Below are 19,779 nucleotides of genomic sequence, written 5' to 3'. Positions count from 1 at the left end.
GAGACACAACAGTACAAACAACATGTAAAGCTCCTACAGTAAATCCATCCCAAGCTCAGCTGAAATAAGTCTGCTTGCAGCTACTGGATGACATCTGTTTGAAGTCTAAATATTCAAATTAATCTTAACTTTTTAGTCAGTTCATTTATTTAGGTTCCTTAAAGATCTGAGGTTAGACCTAGAAAGGTTTGCAGTGTTTTGGGGAGAAATAGTTATAATGCAGAAGCCTCACTTTAAAACTTCTTACTGATTTTATTTATTTTACTTATTAGTGGAGTTGTTTAGCTGGAGGAAAAAAGAACAAAATACTCTGTGTTACTGACATTGCACAATCACAATGTGTTTGAATACTTAGTGTTATTGTGGAATGGGCATGATTGGAACAACCTGTAGGTTTTTGTCTGTAAGTTCATGACACGTTTGTTGGACCTGCTTCTGATGTTGTGATGAGCTGCATTTTGACCTTGTTCCGCTGTAGTAAGAGTTCTTGTACTCCATGGGCTCCAGTCCTGTGGACACTTACATGTGTAGTTTCTTTCCATCAGTGTGGGTAGTGTCCCTGAAATAAAAGGGTTTATACTTTTATAAGTATTTATTGTATAGAAGTGAAGCATGCACAGAGGTTTTTCAAAGAGAAGGACCATAGCTTGCACAGCTCACTGAAATGTAAATCAAGACTTCTATTTGTTCCTTTTAAGTGGCACTGCTTTTAATTCATGCATACACTGGGTTTCTAATTCTAATCATGTTTCCAGTGTAATCAAAAAACTGTTCAGATTTCAGCAGCCTGGAGGAGAAAAAAAAAAGAAAACCACTCATTTTCACTTGGTATTCTTAGCATGAGAAGTCTGAGATGTTTGATAAAGTTTTGTTCCTGTATTTTACTATATGCCATAACCTGCCAATTTTAACATTTGGTTTAAAATTATGTTTTCGTAGTTTTATTGCCATCTGGTAACTAACATACTTCTGTAGAGTGCTGAGAGTGGGATGTGTCACTTCCACCTCAGGTCTTCCTGACATGTCACATTCAGCTTGAATCTTCTCTTCATTTTTGTGAACGCTCCTGTACCACAGACCACGTAGTCTGTGTCAGTTCTCAGATCTGCTCTCTGATCTTAAGCAAAATAAAGGGTTTAACTGATCATCGTTAACATATTAAATTGAATAGGGAATAAAGAAATGGATGCAAACGAAAGGTTAAGTACTAAGTCTCCTCTTAATAGAGTGAATCTTCATATGCTTTTTTTTTTTTAAGCTTGCACGCAAACCTTTGCAGGACTTGGCCAAACCATCTGTGCTTTTCGTGCTGCTTATGTGAACTGCTGCTGCTATTTAGGTTCGGGAGTTAAAAAAAAAAAAAAAAAAAAAAAAAAGGAAAAAAAGTGTACATTTGAAATAGATGTCAATTCTTGCAGCACACCACAGGCTAAGAACCAAGCTTTAGAAAGCTTTTTTTTTTTAGACTGTCTGATACTATTGAATATTAATGGATATTTTCTACCTAAATAGAAATGTAGCTCTTTCACTTTGTCCTATTGCAAAAATAGCCATAAGCTTTGAAACTGGTTAGATACTGGGTCATTTGGGGCTAATGTGGTGTAAGGGATGAGGAACTGAGTTAAAATATTCCTAGTTCTTGCTTGCTTTGATTCTAAAAAGAATTTCTTGCATGGATGAATGCATAAGTGCACTAGTGAAGTATTTCAAATAAAAGCTGAAGGAAAAAAAGACAACTTTACTACTGCCTGACATTAGGTATGAGGTTCTGGCCAAAAAAAAAAAAAAAAAAGAGCAATAAAAGAGCTAAGCACCTTTTTACTCCATCGACTAATTCAGGTTTTGTTGGTGTAAACAACAAATTTTAGATTTGGGGATTGTTGCCTGAAGACATTGCATTTAGCTCTTTACAGCTATGTTTAGCTCTAAATTGAAAGTTAAGTTGGAGAGAGGTAGCTCCACTGGTGCAGGTGAGCAGCTGCATGGAATTCTCCCAGAGATGAAGGCAATTTGACAAAACCACAAAAAAGTAACCAGGTCACTGAGCAGTTGCAATATTATCTGCGTAAGTAGGCAGCTAGCTCATGCAGTTGAAACTCTGCCTGGGCTCTTGTGCATCTTTTGTAACACTTGGCTCAGCTTGACGGTCTGATCTGTCCTGCTTTTATTCACTTGGACTGTTGCTGTACAGGTCAGACTTAGCTGTGCTTTGCTTGTACCATTTCATATTCCCCTCATGACTGCTTTGCTGTCAATCACATACAAGCAACTTCTGCACTAGCATGACTGTGCCTCTCCTGCGTTCAACTCATCGCTTCTGGTCATCTCTCCCTTCTTGCGCTGACGTTGTTATTCTTTTAATCAGGGCTGCTGTGCTTTGCTCTTTATGTATGAAAGGTGAAGTTCCCCCAAATACCTTATTTTCTTCCTTTATAGACCTCCACAAAGCTCTCCTTTGCAGGGATGCATGGATATAAAGCCTGGCTAGCATCACTGAGCGCTTCCGACTGCGTTGGGGAGTGCTTCCTGCGTCTGTCCTTAGCTGTCCTTACTTGTCCATATGCAGCTCGACTGGGAATTTTCCAGCAGAAAAAGCTTTGCTCTACTTCTGCTGTGATTAGTGACTGGGAGTTAATACCAACTAACGACTGCCTTAGTACCTGCTTTTAAAACTTACTGAAGACTGATAGGAATTCAAGACATGAGGGTAGTTTTCTAGAGGAGGAGCAATTCCCTGTGAGTTTGGTAATCTTTCTCTGAAGGTAGTTGTCCTTGCTAATAAAGAAAGCAACACGTAGATGCCTTCTGAAGGCTTGTGGTGACTAATTGAAACAGGGATGTTGGACATAATTTTTCTCACCTAGTGTGTCAAATCTGCTTTGGAAATGACTAACCCTGATTCTGCTTTCTCAGACTGCTGGAATTTAAGGTGAGTTGGGGAAAGGTCGAGGCTACATTGTAGTAGTGTTTGGTATTGCAAGGGCCCTGCCTTTGATCTTTAAACAAGGTGGGAATAAACAAGGTGGGAACAATCCAATTCCCAAGTCCCCTCATCAAGATCTTGGAAGTCCATCTTGTCTGTAAATATCAATACTGATTTTTCTGGCATTTTCAGGTAACTTTAGGATTCTGGTGGGTAGCTAAGGGATGCTACCAAACATAAGTATTGTTGAGAAAAATACTATGCAAAGTTAAGTAAGAAAATGACTAAATGAGGTTTACTTTCATCACTTTGAAAGAGCTGCAGAGCTTCAGTGAAAGCAATTCACAGAATGAACATTCTGCCTCTTAGGAGGTAAAACACCACTTTTAGGAGTTTAATCTAGAAAGGAAAACCAGAAGTACTTGGAATTGTTATATTCCTTGCAAAAATACTAATTTCTGATTGAGAAATCTGATTTTTTTTTTTAAAGTCTGGTAAGAGAAGCTACGGTGAAACACCTCTCTGGACTGAAGTTGTATTGCAGCTACATTTTCAGTTTTCTTCATGAACAAGTAGTTTGGTAAATACCCTGCTCTTAAAAGTTAGTTGGAAACTTCGAAGCAAGTGCATGCATATTGAAGAGTCTGATTGCGTTAATGAAAAAAATATTTCCCATTTTTTTTATAAGGAACCTTAGAAACAATCCCCATCAAATTCATTCTGTATATAGGTAAATAAATTGTCTTGGCAAGTTGCTCACATTCAAAAAGGTGGACGTCTGCTTAAAGTCTTGGACAAATAATGTACAATATTTGATTCTTTTTAAGAGGAACTGGAGAATGCTCTCAGATTTTTTTGATCTCTTATTCAATGGTCATCTTCAATTCATAAACACATCTAAGTTTAATTGTGCAATAAAGATTTTGGCCTCAGTATGTAAAGCAGATGTGTTTTTCCAGTGTGTTTTAAAAGAGTAATATTTCAGTTTTGGGAGCAGGGAATGTGAACACAATAGTGAAACCAAAATGAAATACCTTTCCCAGTGCTCTGAAATCTGCATTTAATTTGTCAAGATACAGTTGTGGGAAATACTCCACTAATGCAAACAATCTGCATGGTGATTAGAAGTGTGGTGTTTTACCACAACTTCTCAGTCTCTACTTTTAGTCATGGGCACCTTTTTCACCATACTGGGTTACAAATTCTAGGATGGGGAAATACGTTATATATCTGCTCATTCCTACTCATCCTTACTTTTAAAACATTCAGGTACTGTTGCTTAAGAGATTAGAGTTACTGTATTTAACTTTACTCTCAACTTGTTAGGGGATGGAAAAAAGGCATATAACCAAGTGTGTGAAAAATTGCAACAGCTATTTTGTATGTAGTTAAAATATTTCAAGTGCTGCTTCTGGAAGTGGAATGGGAAGAAGAGATGGCACATTGACACCAGGAGGGACTCTGCTGACTTTGAGTGCTGTTCTGCCACCTGAGAAGGAAGGAAATCACTCAAACAGCTACTGCTTTTCCTCATTATTTTTATATGATGTTATTTATTTTTTTTTGGTGTTGCTTAATGAAATGTATGGCAATTTGCTGATGAGAAGATCAAATAGGTAGAAGGAAATTTGTGAAATTCAACATATCTAGTCAATATGGCCAGTTCTAGTATGGTTCTAGCCTCTCTGCTTTGAACTGCATTAAACAAAATTAATCAAAAGGAGAAAAATGTACAAACTGGACATTATTGTTGACGTAAAGATGTATGTCTGAACCTTCAGTTCTGAAATCTTAAAAACAAACTGTTCTGCGTATATTAGAGTATCATCGTACTTAGTGCTACAGACCCTGGACATCAGAGCAAAACTAAAAATGTGAGAACTATGAGAGCACGTGTAATATAATGAAAGGCAGGCGTTTGTTTTAGTCCTTCTCCAGGAGAGATGGGGGAATGGGTACATGTGGTAGTTGTCAGTGCAGTATTTGAATGACTAGTGGGGGGAAAAGTTTGGAAGCATTATGTACTTGTTGAATGTGGGATTACATTTTTCTTTGGTTTGTTAGTATGGATGAGCTAGAGCAAAGCTGAAACCTTTGACCTTTCACCAAAAAACTTTCACCTTTTCCCCTGCTTGAATGCCAGGGGATTCCACAACTGAAAACTTGAAGTTGTTAGGAGTACTTAGCATATAATGTTTTCAGATAAAGCTTGGTTTTTAGATTAAAAAAAAAAAATAAGTTTCACTTCAAGGCTTCACTTAAGACAAAGAGGTGCAGCATGGTTCATAATCCTGAGTGGTATTTACCAGGGTGAAGACCTAACTGAAATTCTTCTTTAGAAAAACTTGCATCAAAAGTAGTGGGGGAAAAAAAAATGAAAAACCTGCTTAGACTACTTCTGTTTATCACTGTTTTTAGAACAGAGTCTGTTTAAGCCAGTGTAGGCTGCACCCTATCTCTTCCTCCTGGTACTGACTGTGACTGGAACTTTTCTGACGCCCTGTTCTTACTGGCTTCATTCTGGACACACTCGGCCACGGTCACTGCGCTCCTCACGCCAGGCCGCCGTACCCTGTGCTGCTCATCTCCTGTGTGACAATGGACAATGAGGTTGGATCAAGCCTGTCAGTAAGTAACGGGTTCTTCTGAGCCAGCTGTGCGTACGCATGGGTAATTACTCAAATTTACTATCCCCACACATCTTGCTTCCAATAAACCTGCTCGTGCTGGTTCCATGTTCACTTGGGGTCTTTGAACATTGAGAAAGAGGCTCATGTACTCTCCCTGCTATTCTGCATCCCACATCCTGGTACTGCTGATTTAATGACAAGCTTGGAAGGGACAGACTCATCTCATAGGGGCTTAGTCTATAGGAAATGCTGTATGAATGTTTTTTTTGAGACGGTTCCAAAGAAAAGGTTAGTTGTTTGGAGGCAGTCAGTGTGGCTTGAGCTGAGTAAATACAGTTGTCCCTCGAAAACTATAGTCAGTTTTCAAGTTGAAATTTAGGAACTCTTTCGTTAGTATTTCTGGCCACTGGACCTCTGTTATCCATCTGTTAAACAGGTGTCATACCATGCTCCTTCTCAAAAGGAGGCAGTGGTTAGTAACTGGAATTAGTTGTTGGTTTTGTTTTTTTTTGTTGTTTTTTTTTTTAGCAATTCTTCTAGCTTTTTAAAAATAAGAATTGTCTTCCATTTGCCTTTGTATGTTCAGGTCAACGTAAAATTTAAGATTAATTTCTGACACTTAAGTCTGCATTGAATGGTATGTGTATCTATTTGGAGAGGGCTTCTTGTAGTTGTGAAATGTTTTTGATGCTGAGGTTGAGTTTGTGCTGGCCAGAGAGCACCTTCCTTGAACACAGAAGCTCGCGCGTGCCAGCTCTTGCCGTGTACCACACTAGGTCAGTCTATCTGAATGGGAGGAGGTGTGCTTTAGTGTCATTTTCCAGAAATGTGTACTTCCAGTTCTTTGGTTTCACGTTCCAGCATTCATATTGATTTTAGACACTAACTTCCTGGTGCTGGGCTGTTATGCTCTGATGTGGAGTCAGTGGAGTGTTGGTCACAGCCAGCCCTTGTAAAAGCTTTGGGATCAATTCAGTAGTCCAGTGAAGCCTTCTGTACAAAGACTGGAAACATCTGATCTGATGTCTTTCAGCAGGAAGTTATTTCGGGGGAGCATGAGTATGTTTGATCATGAAATGCCCACCACAATTTGCAATGCGTGAAGAAAGCAAATTAGTTGCAGGAAGATCTATCTAGATGCATTGAGACAGGGAAGGATTAAACTCTAAGCTCTGGAGAGGCTCAGTGGCCTGCTGTATATACTCGTGCGGTACTGCATGCATGGCTCTTGCAGGTGGGGACACTGAGGCCACGTGAAAAGCATCACGGCTCGTGTAGTGGAGTGATGGCTGTGGTCACACAGGGTCAGCACTGAAGGGTCGGGCAGGACACCACACTCCTCGCCTGATGGCTCCTTCCTGAAAACCCCTTCATCTACATGAGGAAGTGCCTAGAGTTCAAGACCCAAACTTGCTCCTTGGTTACTATTCAGTGAGTGTAAATTGTTGTGAGAAGCTGTAGCATGGGTAGAGGTAGCAGGTAGCATGCTTATGGGGTGCTGTCTCTTGGTAACCCTAAGGGTGGATGTGGTTGCGATACAGCACAGTCCTGTCCTGGTTTTGAGCTTCTGCTTGGCTCCTGTTGGGCTGTCTAGCTGGGCTGTTTGTACTTTGAATTTTCCATTTCAGAGGTCTTTCAGTAACACCAGGTCACTCTTGGGTTTATAGCCATCACAGCTGCAGCAGCACAGTCTTTCGGGATTTAATACTGTGCTGAGTGTCCCCAGCTCATACAAGAGTAAAATCAAGGCCTGGGTCTCTCGCTGGCCAAGACTTTAAGGGCTAGGCTGGAGAAGAAAATTGTTTGGAAGTTGGTGTCCTTTAGGACAGAGCTGTGACAGACAAATGCCATAAAGGGAAGAGTGGAAGTAGTGTAGTTTGAGGAGGGTGCAGGAATGAGTGAGCTTCCTCCTGGAGAGGAGCACACTCGAATTTACTTTTAAAATAAAGGGTGTGTGGCAGTACCATGTTTGATCCTCTGTAGGGGAGGGCATCTGGAAGGAGTCAACTCTGCATGCTGCTGTACTTGCAGCTTTGCTAAGAGCAAGGATTAGGGGATAATTGTTTCCATTAGAAATAGTGGGAGAAGCCAGCCATGCTGATCACCCACGGGGGGGCAGGGGCCAGGTGCCTCTTTCCCAGAAAGCTACCCCTGCAACATCACATGAGCCAAGCAGTAGGTAATTACAGCGTTTATAATGCCATTAACCTTTAATCACATAGTCCATTAGTGGACTAAGAGCATTTTAAAAAAATAAATAACAAACCACCAGGCCTTGGCGTGGTGTCTCGTGCAATTAGATTTTAGCAGGACTTCAGACTGCATGCTGATGGCAGAAACCTCATGTGTGGTCAGGGAACCCCTGGGTAAGAGATACCACAGCAGAAATTTGTTTCTAGAGTGTCTCACTCTCGATGGCTGCCCTCTGTGTCACGGGAGGACTTTCTTAATGCCGAATGAAATGTAGCTTTAAAGGTCAGATTATCCATCAGTCCTGTGGGAGCCACTGAGGAAATATTGTCAGCTCTAGTGTTTGCCTTTTTGCATGGGTGTGAAGCTGGCCTGGGTTCTGTAAATAATGAAGTTATATTTAGCTGTGAAGTGCATTATGTCAGAGCAGTTTCAGTGGTAACAAAACATTTAATGAAAAAGCATTAAGCAAGAGAACTTTTAAAAAATAAACGTCTTCCTACACTTAGCACATTAGGGTGCTTAATCACCCCTTTGGATGATTTTTGGTGTAATATGTATGGTATCAAATAACTGGTAAGCTACTTGGCATTTGTATAGCATCAAACAGCAGACTCCTTAGTCAGCCAGTGCATTGAAATAATTATATATAAGAAATACTTGTGGAAATTAACCCCTCCATCTTATAGAAATAACCATGGCAATCTGTGTGGAGATAGCAGCTATTACTGCCCACATACGGATTGGTTTTGTTTCCCTATCTAATGCTGAGGTAAACAGAGTAACTGGCACAGAATATGAAGTGTTTTCTCTACTGTTTAATGCTTTTCAGTGGATTCTGCTAACGCAGTAGCATTGGCTAGTTATTCCTGCTAAACTATAAAATTGCTCAGGAGGGAACTGTTTCGGAATTGCTTGAGAGCAAGCCAGAAGTGTAATGCCTGCATACATAAAATACATTTTAAAAAGAAAAAGTTAAACCTTGGTGGGAATTGCTGGTGATCTGCCTCTCAAGCTGAAGTTTACAGTTTCCCTTTATCAAATAATTCTAAAGTGAGCAACTCCTTCAGATGAGGAGGGGGAAAAAAAGGCCTAATAAATACCTGTGTGGTTTTATATCTAGTTAATATATAGCAATTGTGCTGGCAAACAATGCAGCTGCCTGTGCTAACTGATAGCAACTGTAAAGGTATGGAGTGAGCTGTCAGCTGCGGTAGGACACCAGCCCTGCCCAGCCCTTCTGCAGGACATATGGGTAGTTTATCCAGAGGCGTTTGCTGTCTTGGTCTTGTTACTTGCGTTGCTTTGGTACAAAAGCAACTAACACAAATACCACATGGGAGCTTTTTCCTTTTCTTTCCTGTATGAGACCGGCTATTTTTAGTCTGCAAGGAATCACATCTACAGGAGGAGGAGGTACCAGATTCTGGGGCTTCTTCTCGAGGGTCCATAGTAGGTGGCTTCCAGGATCTACTTTAAGCTCCTTGGCCATACTTTCTCTACAGGTTTTCTAGAAGAATTTTTTGGTATTCAAGGTCCAGGTATCCATCCTAAACATGTCTATGCTTTGCTTATACCTGTTTGTACATCAGGTCTCCTTATATAGCAACATGGAGTTAATCTGAAATGTGATTGAAACCTGTAAACACTGTCAGTCTGACTGTAAAGCACTGAAGTCTGGCTGTAAATCTGTGTGTTCACCAAGACAGTTACTTGATTGTTTCTAGCATGGATTATCTTCTGTGTTAACCTTAAAATATTGTGTCACTGTATCTCTGCATGTCCAGTAGACACCTGGAGGTTGAATTAGTCCACAGAGATTCATTTACAGATGTCTGAAGCTTGTGCATGGTGCTCGCCCAGAATAATCCTCTTGTTTTCAGCTGCATGCTTGGCAATTAGGACACAATCTGTACTACTTAAGGTATAAATAAGCATTTAGCATTACTTATGGATTACATTAGGACAACAGACGCTATTTTGAAGGAGCAGTTAATGAGTGGCTGGTTTCATAGAACAAACACTTGCAGCTGTGCACATGGAAAATAATTGAATTAAAGGGGAAAAAAGTGTCAAAATGTGATAGTAGCTTTCAACTACTTAATATTAAGTTTGTCTTTACTAGTTGTAAGAATTATGTATACTGAAGATAACTACCCTTGTATCTTCAGATCAAACACACACAGCCATGCAGGCAATTATTACCATTAAATTTACTAACTTAAAAAAGGGCAAGGGGTAAAAAAAACTTGGAATCTGAATTCCGGCAGTGCTTTAGGTAGTAATGTACAACCTGGGTGAAGAGAGGAAACCTGATCTTCTACAGATTTGATGTGATCTGAGGTAAGCCATTAACCGAACTTGAATTCTCTTCCTGTGTTTGATTCTAGAAGCACATGCACAGAGATCTGTTGATGTGAGACCTAACTGTCGTGTGCCTTGCTTTCTGCTCCATGAAGTGGAAATAATAGGGCTTCCTCTACAGGGACGGTCAGGAATGTACCAAAATGAATGTGAGACATGAAGGGTGTTATTTAACTGTTGCTTGGTCAAGTAGCTGTGCCTTGTGCCTTGTACCCTGCCTCCGCGTCCTGTCCTCGTTGTGCTGAGCTGGTATGGAGCACCCTGTGGCCTTATGGTGACCTGGCAGTTTAGGAATAGAGCTGTTTAAAGAATGAAATGACATTTGCTTTTTGCCAGATCTATTTCCCAGCCTGGTTTGCTGCTCAGCCACACAAATACTTCACCTGGCACAAGGCAGGGGGCAATGCAAGGCAGGAAAAGCAGCCAGGAGTAGGAGTTTACTAGATGGGTATTAAATGCTGGTGAATTAGACGCAAAACTGCACCTGAAGTTATGGCCATGGAGCATTGCCTGCCCAGCAGTTCTTTAATTTGAAAAATTACACGTCTGTGTCCCACTGACGTGCCACAGATGCCTTAGGGGCCTTCCGTCATGTTTTGAGGCAGTCGTGGTAAAAACATTTTTGTATCCTAACTTAAGGGATTCATTTGGTTAAGAAGCCAAAAACAGATGTTTCTGAAGCACAACGACCTGCTGGCATTTGCCCTGTGGCCATGGGCAGACATCAGTTGTGGCCTGCAGCAGGGCCCTGTCACGGTGTGCAGTGTGCGTGCCTCAGGATGCCTGGGGCAGTGCGCAGGCCGGAGAGGCTCTTTGGGGGGTGCAGGTTTGCAGGTCTCGGGCCAGCTGAAGTGTAGAGCACACAGAGGTGTAAATCTGTGCCTGCTTGCGCAAAATTTCAATGTTGCTGATCAGCAGTGAGTAGCTCTGCCTTGGGTGTTTGTGCCTGGGGATAGCTGTGGGGGCAGCAAGCAGCCTGTAATATGCGTCGAGCTGCAGGACTGGCGTGTGCCTTATCGCTGCTTGGGAGTTGTGGCTGGGCTGCAGTGGGCTGCATCTGGGCTAGTCTGTGCTGTGAGGAACCCAGCACAGCTGGCTTTGGATCTTTCCTTCCTATTGAATTTGTACTCTTGCTCTTGGACCAGAAGCTGCCCACAGCCTTGTTCTTGGTGCCGATGTTTTCACTACTCTTTCATGCTGAGGTAGCAAGGGAGGCAAGGACCAATCTGCAAAGTCGAACACTTACTAAACCTTTTATAAATTATATTAAAAACCAAAAACAACCAACCACCATCACCAACAACAAAAAACATTGCTATAGAAAGGACAAGAAGTTTAGGATGTTGAAGAGAGCAACAGTAAATGTAACTGCTCCTTGGAAAACTGTGCTTTCTTGTAGTGTTTTGTTATCTTGCTGAAGATGCCTGTTATGCAAAAGAGCTGGAGCACTTTGTCCTTTTTCTCCTTTGAACTTTGACCAGTTGGTCAGGATTATTTATAAACCCAGGTGCTAATTACGCTGCTTCTCATTCCACTGAACAAAGGTATGCTGGCTTGCTTCCTTGCTGTAGTGAGTGTCTGTCTCCAGGACAAGAGATACCAAGCAAAATGGTTGACGAGGAAGCAAAGAGCTTACCTATGGAGCTGAGTGAGAAGGGAGGTGTGGAGAACAATGGATTTGTTCAAAATGAGGCTTTTGATGACAAGGAGACCGATACCAGTAGCCAAGAAGAAATGCCAAAAACATGCATTATTGGCGTGAACCCAGAAGCTACTGAGGAGCCAGCTTTGGAGCCCTATGCAGGGATGCCGAAGGAAGTCTTGCTGAAGTTCTCCAGCCAAGCCCGGTACAGAGTCACCAGGGAGATTCTCTTTTGGCTCATAATCGCTGCTGCTGTCATGCTTGTGTGTGCTACGATTGCCATTATTGCTCTGTCCCCAAAGTGCCTCGACTGGTGGCAAGCTAGTCCTATTTACCAGATCTACCCTCGTTCTTTCAAGGACAGTGACATGGATGGGAATGGTGATCTGAAAGGTGGGTGAACTTCCATGTTGTGTGTAATGCAGGGCAGCAGTCATTTGTGTGTATTTATATACATATAAAAATTTAAAAAATAGTTACCTTACAGTCCAACAGAGAAAGCCACTTGAGTTGAGAGTGGCGTGTAAGACTTGTTTTACTTATCACCAATGGCCACTTACATTCTCATTACTAGATCTCACCAGGAGCTTCGTGCTCAAGTCAAGTCTAAACCTGGAGTTAGACCAAAATTTTAGGTATGGGGTTGAGAGCAAACAGCAGAACTTTAAAGTGGCTTTAAATGGTTTCCATTTTGTGGTCTCATGCTACTCCTGAAGAAATTTCAAGATTGCCCTGCTAGCTGAGATCAGTGAAAAGTGGGGGTGATTAATGTATCAAAGGGATCTGTGTTCCATCTTTGAGAACCCACAGCAAACTTATTCAACAAAAATATTTTGTCTTTTGTAAAGAGTTGTTGATGGCCTTTTCATTTACATAGGTATCCAAGAAAAGCTGGACCATATAGTAAATTTGAACATAAAAACAGTCTGGATCACTTCTTTCTACAAGTCCCCCTTAAAAGACCTTGGCTATGGAGCTGAAGACTTCTATGATATTGATCCCATGTTTGGATCAATGAGTGATTTTGAGAATCTGCTTGCAGCCATACATGATCGAGGTAAGCTGCAACTCTGATCAAAATAGCTCTATTAAAAAGGCGTTCACTTACATGATAGAGGTGTGCCTTGTACCATTAGGTTCCGATCTTGAGTTTTCATGCGCACACATGCAGGGCTCGCCTACTGCTGTGGTCCCTGCTGGGTCTGGGAGTGCGTGTCAACGGCCCAGGGGCATCAGGCCTGCCAGGCAGTAGTTTCTGGCTCTGGGTTTTATTACTGATGGCTGCTTTCTGGAGAAAGCAGAAAAACAATTAAGAGGCTGGGAGGAAGTGTGCACTTCCTTCCTGCAATTGCATCCTTGGTTGGTGCGTGTATGCCTTAGACTCAATGCTTGCCCAGGTGTTTCCTTCTTACAGCCGTTGGGCTGAATGGAAAATGGTTTGCCAGTCCCAAAAGCGTTTGAGATTTTTAAAAAAGTCTGATCTGTAGGAAGGGTGAGGAAGAACATATGTTCATTAATGCTTGTGAAGTGGTGATGCCCATTTCCCAGCTGTGAGATGGGAGAGAGATGTTGAAATCAGAGTTTTTGGCCAGACTTGGTTGAAGTGGTTCATAACCACAGAAATCTGCTCTGGTTTTCTTCCCTCTTTACAGGGAAGAGTCTCAGCAAGATGTGCTGCCCCTGCTTGCTGACCCTCACTAGTTTAGCCAGACAGGTAGCCTGGGGCTTTTTGTCTTTGTGTGTGTTGGCCCCAGCCAACAGGGCTGTGTAAACCCAAGCTACATGCTTGCCTGTCCCTCGAGCACAAACCCAAGCTCCCAGGCTTTGGAAGAAGCCCAAATGCTTGTGATACGTTAAAAAAAAAAAAAAGAGCTGTGTCTTAAAAGGTTGAATTAAATATACTTATGATTTGATTTATAAGGGTTAAAAGTGATAATGGACTTAATACCAAACCACACAAGTGACAAGCACCGATGGTTTCAGCTTAGTCGCAACCGGACTGGGAAGTACACAGACTACTACATCTGGCAGGACTGCGTGCAGGCGGGGGCAGTGATCGCTGTGCCCAACAACTGGGTAAGTGTGGGCAGGGACGCTTGTAAATTAGGTTGCAGGTTGCCTGTAACAACAACGCCTAGAACATCGTTGTCCCGACGGACATGGGGCTGTAAATGGTTGCTCACGGGTATGGACCAAGGTTACTAAGTGAGGCTGCGTTGGGTTAAGATTTAAACCGGTTCAGGGTGGAGGGGTTCCTACTTCAAACAATTTAAAAAATACTCCATGCTAGAAACTGCATCTCTGCTCTGCAATCATAGTTGTGGAGAAGCGAAGTAATATGGTCTTGGCTTTTTTCCCCCTTTTCTGGAAGGTGGATCTCCTTTTTCATTTGCTTTGGGGGAAAAAAGGAAAATGTATTCTGTATATATGGTTGTCCAGAGAAGCTGTGGATGCCCAATCCCTGGAAGTGTTCAAGGCCAGCCTGGATGGGGCTTTGGGCAGCCTAGTCTGGTGGGAGGTGTCCCTGCCCATGACAGGGGGGTTGCAATTATATGATCTTTAAGGCCCCTTCCAGCCCAAACCACTCTGCGATTCTCATTTATCTGAAATCTGAATTGATGGGTGCATGGTTAAGAATTTGTATATTCTAAAACCTCCAGGTGGGATTATTATTTCCTTCCCCATTTTGTTCCCCCAAACAACCATTTTGTTTGGTTGGTTTTGTTGTGCTTTTTTTTTTGGTGTGTTTTTAACTGGAGTCTTAAGAGCCACCTCAATTTTTGGAATTCTTTATTACAGAGATCATAAAATTAACATTTTAACACACTGACTGTGGTTAGTGCTTCAAAGGGACAATACCAGATTAAAGAAAGTGAACTAAAACTATTTTTAACAACAGTTTTAGGAAAACTAATTCCAAGAGAAATGGTTCCACCCATGTTTCCCCCTCTTTGTTATAATTCCCAGCAGAAGTCTACTTAAAGAGGAATGAAACAAAGCATTGAACATGAGATACATGTGGCAAAGCCTGACTGAAAGGAAGAGCAACTAATAGGAGAAGGAAATGAGAAACAAAGTGTCAAAGTCTACTTAAAATTTAGTTCATCAATTAGGCATTTTGTGCTTTATTATGTGCTTGTAATGCACCACATCGTAAAGTATGCGTATGACTAATTGTTTGTTAATTTGAGAGTTTGGATTATTTTTCTTCCCACTTACATGAACAGGTGAGCGTCTATGGGAATTCCAGCTGGCAGTTTGACGATGTGAGAAAACAGTGTTATTTTCATCAGTTTGGGAAAGAACAGCCAGATTTAAATTTCCGCAACCTTGCTGTTCAACAAGAAATCCATGTAAGTATGTGGCCTGTTGCTGCTGCACTGATAGCTAAGCAGGTATTTCTATGCTTGATTTGATTCTTTGTGCTACACAATTTACAATCTAGTTGGAAATAATTCAAGATCTACAGTGCATGTATTGAAACAAAAAAGCATCTAGACAAACTTTAAGTTTGAAAATTCAAGCTTTATCTTCTGATGCTTCCAGTATCAGAGCTACTTTGTTTCAGGTCTTTTTAATCTAAAAGCAAGCAATACCACCCGCCCTCCAAAAAAAAAAAAAAAAAAAAAAAAAAAAAAAAAAAATGAAACTGTCCTTGAGTGGAGGTACTGGCAGTGGGTTTTTTGCAGTGCTCTGCATCTGATGACTATTGCTTTTTATGCTGGTTTAAGTCCCTGCTCTCACAAGCACCTGGCAAGATCTTGATCATTTTTGGAACAGGCTATTGCACTTTAAAAGGAGTTCCTTTAGCCTTCAGTGGGAAGTGGAAGGGGATCTTCATTTCTTTGCTTTGAACCTTTAAGAGCCCTCTGCTTTTCAGCATAACCTGATGCATAAGCAGTTCATGCTTGCTCTCTGTGAACCATATGCGTCCTTCAGCTTACATATTTTTTTCCATTCATTTTCTCAAACGTGGATGGCCAGAATTAAACATACTTACAGAAGAGGTGCCTGGGTCAAATTTTCTACAGTGGCACAAATACTCCCCTTCTAAGCCCTAAGATTGTTACTTGCCTTGAAGATGCTGCTGGTAGTCTCATAATGTAAAATGACTGCTGCAAGGAAACAGTTGTGTGCTGTCAAGTCTGGTCTCCACCAGGGGCCAACAATGAACGAAGGCATTTACTGCATTTGTGTGTTGCATGGAGGACAGCATTTAATGAGAGGACTGACCTGGATGGTCAAGTGTCTTGTACTGAAGCTGGTGCTGAAGCACAGCTGAATCAGGCAAGCTGAGAGAAGCTTTAATCTCTGTTGATACAAGGAGGTGTTAATTAGCCAGCCCAAGGGGGGGGTGGCACCTTGTTTTAACAGAGGTGTTTGCATTTTTGAGGAAGTGAGGCAATGCTGATCTGAAATGCAAGGAATGCCTGGGCTTGATAAGAAGGAGTTAGTTTCGGTCTCTCTGCATCTCTGACCACTTTATGTGGGGAGGAACATGGACAGCCTTTACAGCCAGGAATGTTTCAGCAAAGAATGGTTGTATTCTGATAAAACCACATGCCTGCCTCCACCACATCTCCCAGTAGACAAAACGTAATTCATTAACGCATTGGGAAGCAGGTCTGAAGATGGGGAGTATGACAGCTGCTTCTTTTTTTTTCCTTTTTTTTCTTCCTTTTGAGTAGTACAGCTACCTCAGGTGTGTTGATGTTAGTTCTTCGGCGTTTGTTGCTCTGTACTGTTGAATTTTGGTGTGTTTCTTTGGTGCTAGTCTTCATGCCTGCCCGATTCTAGTATGAATATCTCATGGGCTGTCTCTGCGGTATCTTTCTTCACTGTTGGTGTTGCAAGTGCATGAAGAAACAAACCAAAATGTTTTTGGTCTTAATTGTTAGCTGAAGCATGAAATGGGGTTGATCTTGAGACTGATCCTCGACAAACTCCCCTGGTAACCTCTCTGTCTTGATGCTTCCCATAACATCACGTCTTTCTCCTTTTTTCTGCTGTTAAACATACTTTTCAATAGTCATGGGTATTTTTTTTCTTTTTTGAATGGTACCTGGTACATTGCTGAAGTAGCAAATAGATGCTGCATGTCTTATGCATAGAGATGAAACAAAGACTAGTAAGTTTAATCTGATAATACCCACCTTTGGTAAATGCTTGTAAACATCATTGATTCCTCCAGCATGTTAAAGAATAATCTTTGTCTAGTATGTTAATTCAAAATCCTCTTACAGGTTAGGACTACAATCGGTCTAATCAAGTTAGTGTTTTATATTTGCACTGCTGATACCTGGTGCTGCTTTTGTGATGAGCACATGCCTAAACATTTACTGTTTGGAGGATTCAGTATTGGACAGACACTGCATTGAGAGCTGCTGCTTTTCAGAATGGTTCCAGGAGAAAGTACAGCTCCAAAGGTGGAATCCTGATTTGCCAAAAATCTGTAAAGCTTGAATGTGGAGTGGTTCTACTCCAGCCTATTCTGGCAAGTGTGTTTCATACACATGTTAAAAATTAAAAGTAAGACAATTTTTTTGTGCTTACATGAAAAAAACAGTATCTGGTCTAAAGGAACACATGCACAAACTGCTCAAGGGGGGGTTGAACTTTAGAGTTGTTTGTGAAAACCAGAGCAATTAGAATTTTAGTATTATAACAGCTACTGAAGTAGGAAGTAATTCTACTAATAGTGACTAACCTCTGCCTTTGGTAGTGGAATTATTATTCAAGTTAACTGCTATAGATTTAATTTTTTTCATGTTCCTGCAAATCAACAAATAAGCCTGAAAATAAAATGAAAAAAACAAACACATCTGTCAAATAAAAGGGAACAAGCATTTTAAGAGCTCTATTGTACAAAAAGAAAATTGGTGGCACAAGGTCTGTGCAGAACAGCATATTCTTGCATATTTGAATCAATGTGTTCTAATTGTGTACAGGCAAGATGGGTGTTCACCAACAATAGCGCGTAGCATGATCCCAGTTGTTCTGATGGAAGAGATTAGAAGGCTCTTAGTGAAGCATGCCCTGGCTTTGGTCTCATGAATTACGGGAGAATTTAGACCAGTCTTTCTTTTTTATACCGGAAGAAATAATAAGACATTTTCTATTTGTATGTCGGTGATAACTCAACAGGATTCACTTTAACTTCTAGTTAAAAAAAAAAAAGTACAAATTCAAAAATAAATTGTTATATATTATTACCTACAGTAGGTTTAGTTTTCCTCTTTAAGTACATGCTATTTTGAATGGTATAGGCTCACTTGAAATTCTCAACTTTTCCCCTTGTCTAGGATATTATCAAATTTTGGCTTGGCAAAGGAGTTGATGGATTTAGTTTTGTCGCTGTTAAATTTCTTCTAGAAGCCACACACCTACGAAATGAACCGCAAGTGAACAAGTCTCAGAATTCTGTAATATATATTTTCTTTTTTTCCTGTATTTTCTACTGGGGCAAGAGAAGTGTATGTTTTTACTCTTTGGGGTCTTAATTAGGGCTTTAGGAATAAGGAGTCATTCCTTGGAAGGGAAGTGGCTCCTGGGTTCCCTGCAGAACGAGTATGTACAAGAAAGAAGCAAGCAGGAGTGCTAAGAAAATTGTCCATACGCCCTCCGTATTTCTGTTCTGACAGTTGCTTTGAATTTTGTTTGAAATACTTGGCTTTCAAATTATATTCTAAAAAGACCAGTGTTGTGAGTTTCAAAGATCTATCAGTTGTCTTTGGGGAGCTCATTACAAGAGGTAGGCTCAGTGCTCTGGCTCACTTGGGACCCCATAGCAGTCACTAGCACATATTTCTTTTAAAGTGCTAATAGGAATCGGAGTAAAACAAGCAGCAACAAAAAACCCACCTAATTGGCAGCACATTACAGTGAGAGGTGGCCAGAGGCGTTGAGAAGCACCCGCCCTATTGTTTTTGCTGAGGTGGTGAACCCAGTGATGTTAGCAGATGTTGCCTGCAGTGAGATGCTGTTCCCCTGCTGAGCTGGGGATCACACAAAACTCATCAGCTCTGCAAATATTGTTGCTTTAAGTTACCACAACAACAACATAGTGTGTAGCCAGAGCATGCGCTGTGCTCAGTGCTGCAGGTGGGCTCTGCTGCTTAGTGCTGGGGACGGTTCCTTGAGCACAGTTCAGATCCGCACTGTTACCGTTGGTATGCTAAGCTCATTTCAGTTAAAATTTTACCTGTGTTGATGGATTGTCTCAAGAGTGGACAGGAAGAATTTGGGGAGTTCTGAATTCTAAAAAATACTGGGGAACTAATGGGGAATATTGCCTTGGCCTTTAAGGAGAGCATCACAGCCTATTCCGAGCTCTACCATGACTACACAACCACCCAAGTTGGCATGCACGACATCATCCGTAGCTTCCGCCAAACCATGGATCAATACAGCAGTGAACCCGGCCGATACAGGTAATCATTATTAGGGGTAGTGAATTCTTTTCCTGATTGTCACCTTCTTGCTAGCAATAAAATGTTTTTTTAATAACATAATGTGCTGTAAAATGTGTTCTTACCAAATGCAAATGGCAGTGCATAGGCTATGCTATCTCTTCCCTGATGTGCACAGAAGTGTACAGTGAGTTGGTCCAGGTAGCTCCAGGCATGATGATACAGAAGTAGGCAGAGTGTGTGACCACACAGGCTGCGGCACCACTGTAATTAAAGCCCATGAGGCTGATCCACTGTAGCATTAATAACACAGTTCATAATGGTTCTGTAGTCAGAGTGTTAGAATCACAGAATGGTTGAGGTTTGAAGGAACCTGTGGAGGTGCTCTGGTCCTACTGCCCTGCTCAGGCAGGGCCACTTGGTGCTGGTTGCCCAGGACCATGTCCAGGTAGCTTTTGAGGATCTCCAAGGGTGGAGATTACAACCCCTCTGTGCAACCCGTGCAAGTGCTCAGTCCCTCCTGCAAAACTAAAAAACAAAAAAGTGTTTCTTTGCATTCAGGCCGAACCTCCTCTGTTCCAGTTGGTGCCCATTGCCTCTTGTCCTGTCACTGGGCACCAC

At 41.5% G+C, this 19,779-nt stretch overlaps 1 protein-coding gene across 1 annotated transcript in view; it reads left to right on the top strand.

Moving 5' to 3' along the window:
* Positions 1-5,483: 5,483 nt before the first annotated feature.
* SLC3A1 (solute carrier family 3 member 1) overlaps positions 5,484-19,779 on the top strand; it is a 20,660-nt gene continuing 6,364 nt past the window's right edge. The window contains exons 1-7 of the mRNA XM_035556156.2: positions 5,484-5,551; positions 11,652-12,142; positions 12,627-12,806; positions 13,671-13,825; positions 14,977-15,102; positions 18,052-18,171; positions 19,055-19,179. Coding sequence (XP_035412049.1) covers positions 5,529-5,551; positions 11,652-12,142; positions 12,627-12,806; positions 13,671-13,825; positions 14,977-15,102; positions 18,052-18,171; positions 19,055-19,179 — 1,220 coding nt within the window. The 5' untranslated portion in view covers positions 5,484-5,528. The remainder of the gene's footprint in view (positions 5,552-11,651; positions 12,143-12,626; positions 12,807-13,670; positions 13,826-14,976; positions 15,103-18,051; positions 18,172-19,054; positions 19,180-19,779) is intronic.

This window comes from Cygnus atratus, chromosome 3, assembly GCF_013377495.2.
Source record: "Cygnus atratus isolate AKBS03 ecotype Queensland, Australia chromosome 3, CAtr_DNAZoo_HiC_assembly, whole genome shotgun sequence".
NCBI lineage: Eukaryota > Metazoa > Chordata > Aves > Anseriformes > Anatidae > Cygnus > Cygnus atratus.
Note: the sequence above shows the minus strand (reverse complement) of the source record. Positions and strands in the feature narration are given on the sequence as shown.